Here is a 1,871-nt window from a genome sequence, read left to right on the forward strand (position 1 = left end):
CGGCGACCACTGCCCTGTGCCGCCTCCAGCCTCCGCTCCCGCCTTCGCCCCGGCAAAGGTTTTTGGACATCCCTGTTTTCTCCTTCACCAAGCTCAGCTGGAGCCCCCCCTCTCCAGGGGTGGTGGTGCGGGTCTGGCCGGGCGCTGCAGCCCGCCGGCAGCAGCTCCTCTTACCACACAAGGTCCACGCAGCCTCCTCCAGCCTCGGCTACAACATGTTGTAGTACGCCATCTCCTTCATGGCCTGCTCGGTCAGGGCGTGCTCGTCCGGAGGGTTGCCCACCCCCCCATAGCCATAAGAGTTCTCCTCCTCAAAGTCGTCCATCTCGTGCTGCCCGTCCAGCTCGGCGTGGTCGGCCCCGGCCAGGTCCATCATGGGATCTAGGGTTGAGCACAGGGACACCCGGTGATGGACACGCGCGAAGGTGCGGAGCCAACAGCACCCCGTCCTCCCCGGGCAGCTCAGGTTTAGAGCCCAAAGCTCCTCCGGAGATACAGCTCTGCTTGAGCCAGGCTGCTCGTGGGGGGCTCTTGGCTCAGAGGACCCCCGTCCCCGCGCCGCAGCCGGGATGTGCTGCCAGCGGACACCCAGCCACGCGTGTGCTCAGCCCCGATCAGCGCCCGTGCTACAGGCAGGGGTCTGTGGCACCCGTCCCACCACGGGGGCTGGGGGAGGCGAGGAGAGGAGGGCAGCACAGCGCAGGAGAGGCATCCTCCCACTGCAGCCCCACGCGTTCGTGGGGGTGGTCCCACTCGTGGGGGTGGTCCCGCTGCAAAGCTGCTGATGGAGCATCTGCGCTGATGCTGTGCGGAAACCTGCAGCAGGAGCACCTCCCGTCCCCCCGTGGGCAGGCGCAGCGGGGGCAGATGGGGCAAAAACTGTGGTATTTACCCCTCCCACCCTGCAAAACCCTTGGACCGAAACCAAAACCACAACCCCCGCGTCACCAGAGGGCACCATCCTGGCCAGAGATGCCAAAGCCTCAGTGGCTCCTTAAGGAGCCATTTATTTTAAACTTATTTTTAAATGTAGTTTGTTGTAGTAGTTTGTTGTAGTTGGTATTTGTACCAAGTTTACAAAGTTCACTCCAGGTCCTGCTCGGGACCTTTCCGTGGGCCCTGCGGGAGGGCCACAGCCCGCACCCACCTTGGCTGTCCAGGCTGATGTCCATCACCCCGTGCTTGACCTTCATGTGCCGGCTCAGGTTGCCCTTCAGGTTGAACTTGCTGGAGCAGTAGGGACACTTGAAGGGCTTGCTGCCCGCGTGCAGGTGCATGTGGCCCAGCAGGTTGTACATGCGGTTGAAGGACTTCCCGCAGACCTGTGGGCAGCGTTCCTGGGGTCAGCGAGGGCTCTCCCGCTGCCGCCCCCAGCAAAGGGGTGGTGGTGGTGGGGAACAGTGGCAGGCGTGCGCTCATGACGGCCGGTGCTGCCGTAGGGACGTGGGCTTTCCGGAGCAGACCTCACCCCTGGGGACCCCCATTGCTCCCACCAACTTGCAAGAGTACCAAGGGCTGCTTCCCCCCTCCTGCTCTGCGGTGGGAGGTCTCGGGGATGCTGTGGTGGTGTTGCGGGGAACTCCAGCACACAGCGCCGGGCAGAGAGAGGTACTCATCGTCCCTCTCCGTTAGCGGTGCCCGTGCCCTGCCCGCAGCAGCTCCTCGCTGCGCAGCTGAGTGGACGCGGCAGGACGAGCTGTTTGCCCGAGCGAACAGAGGGAGGCATCACAAAACTGCTCTCCTGTGACTGAAGACTGACCCAGCCCGGCCGGCTTTCTCCGGGCGCACAGCACACCAGGGCCCCCGCCAACCCCCCCCGGACCCCCGACGGTACCTTGCATTTGAATGGCTTTACCCGGGCGCGCACACGC

The 1,871-nt window shown here is 64.4% G+C and overlaps 1 protein-coding gene across 1 annotated transcript in view; it reads right to left on the reverse strand.

The window, feature by feature from the left end:
- Positions 1-172: 172 nt before the first annotated feature.
- The window catches only part of ZNF710 (zinc finger protein 710), a gene marked incomplete at its 5' end in the record, with an annotated part of 3,704 nt that continues 2,005 nt past the window's right edge, over positions 173-1,871 (reverse strand). The window contains 3 exons of the mRNA XM_009886228.1: positions 173-381; positions 1,148-1,322; positions 1,835-1,849. Coding sequence (XP_009884530.1) covers positions 209-381; positions 1,148-1,322; positions 1,835-1,849 — 363 coding nt within the window. The remainder of the gene's footprint in view (positions 382-1,147; positions 1,323-1,834; positions 1,850-1,871) is intronic.

The sequence above is a fragment of the Charadrius vociferus genome, unplaced genomic scaffold (genome assembly GCF_000708025.1).
Source record: "Charadrius vociferus isolate BGI_N301 unplaced genomic scaffold, ASM70802v2 scaffold2715, whole genome shotgun sequence".
Classification (NCBI taxonomy): Eukaryota; Metazoa; Chordata; class Aves; order Charadriiformes; family Charadriidae; genus Charadrius; species Charadrius vociferus.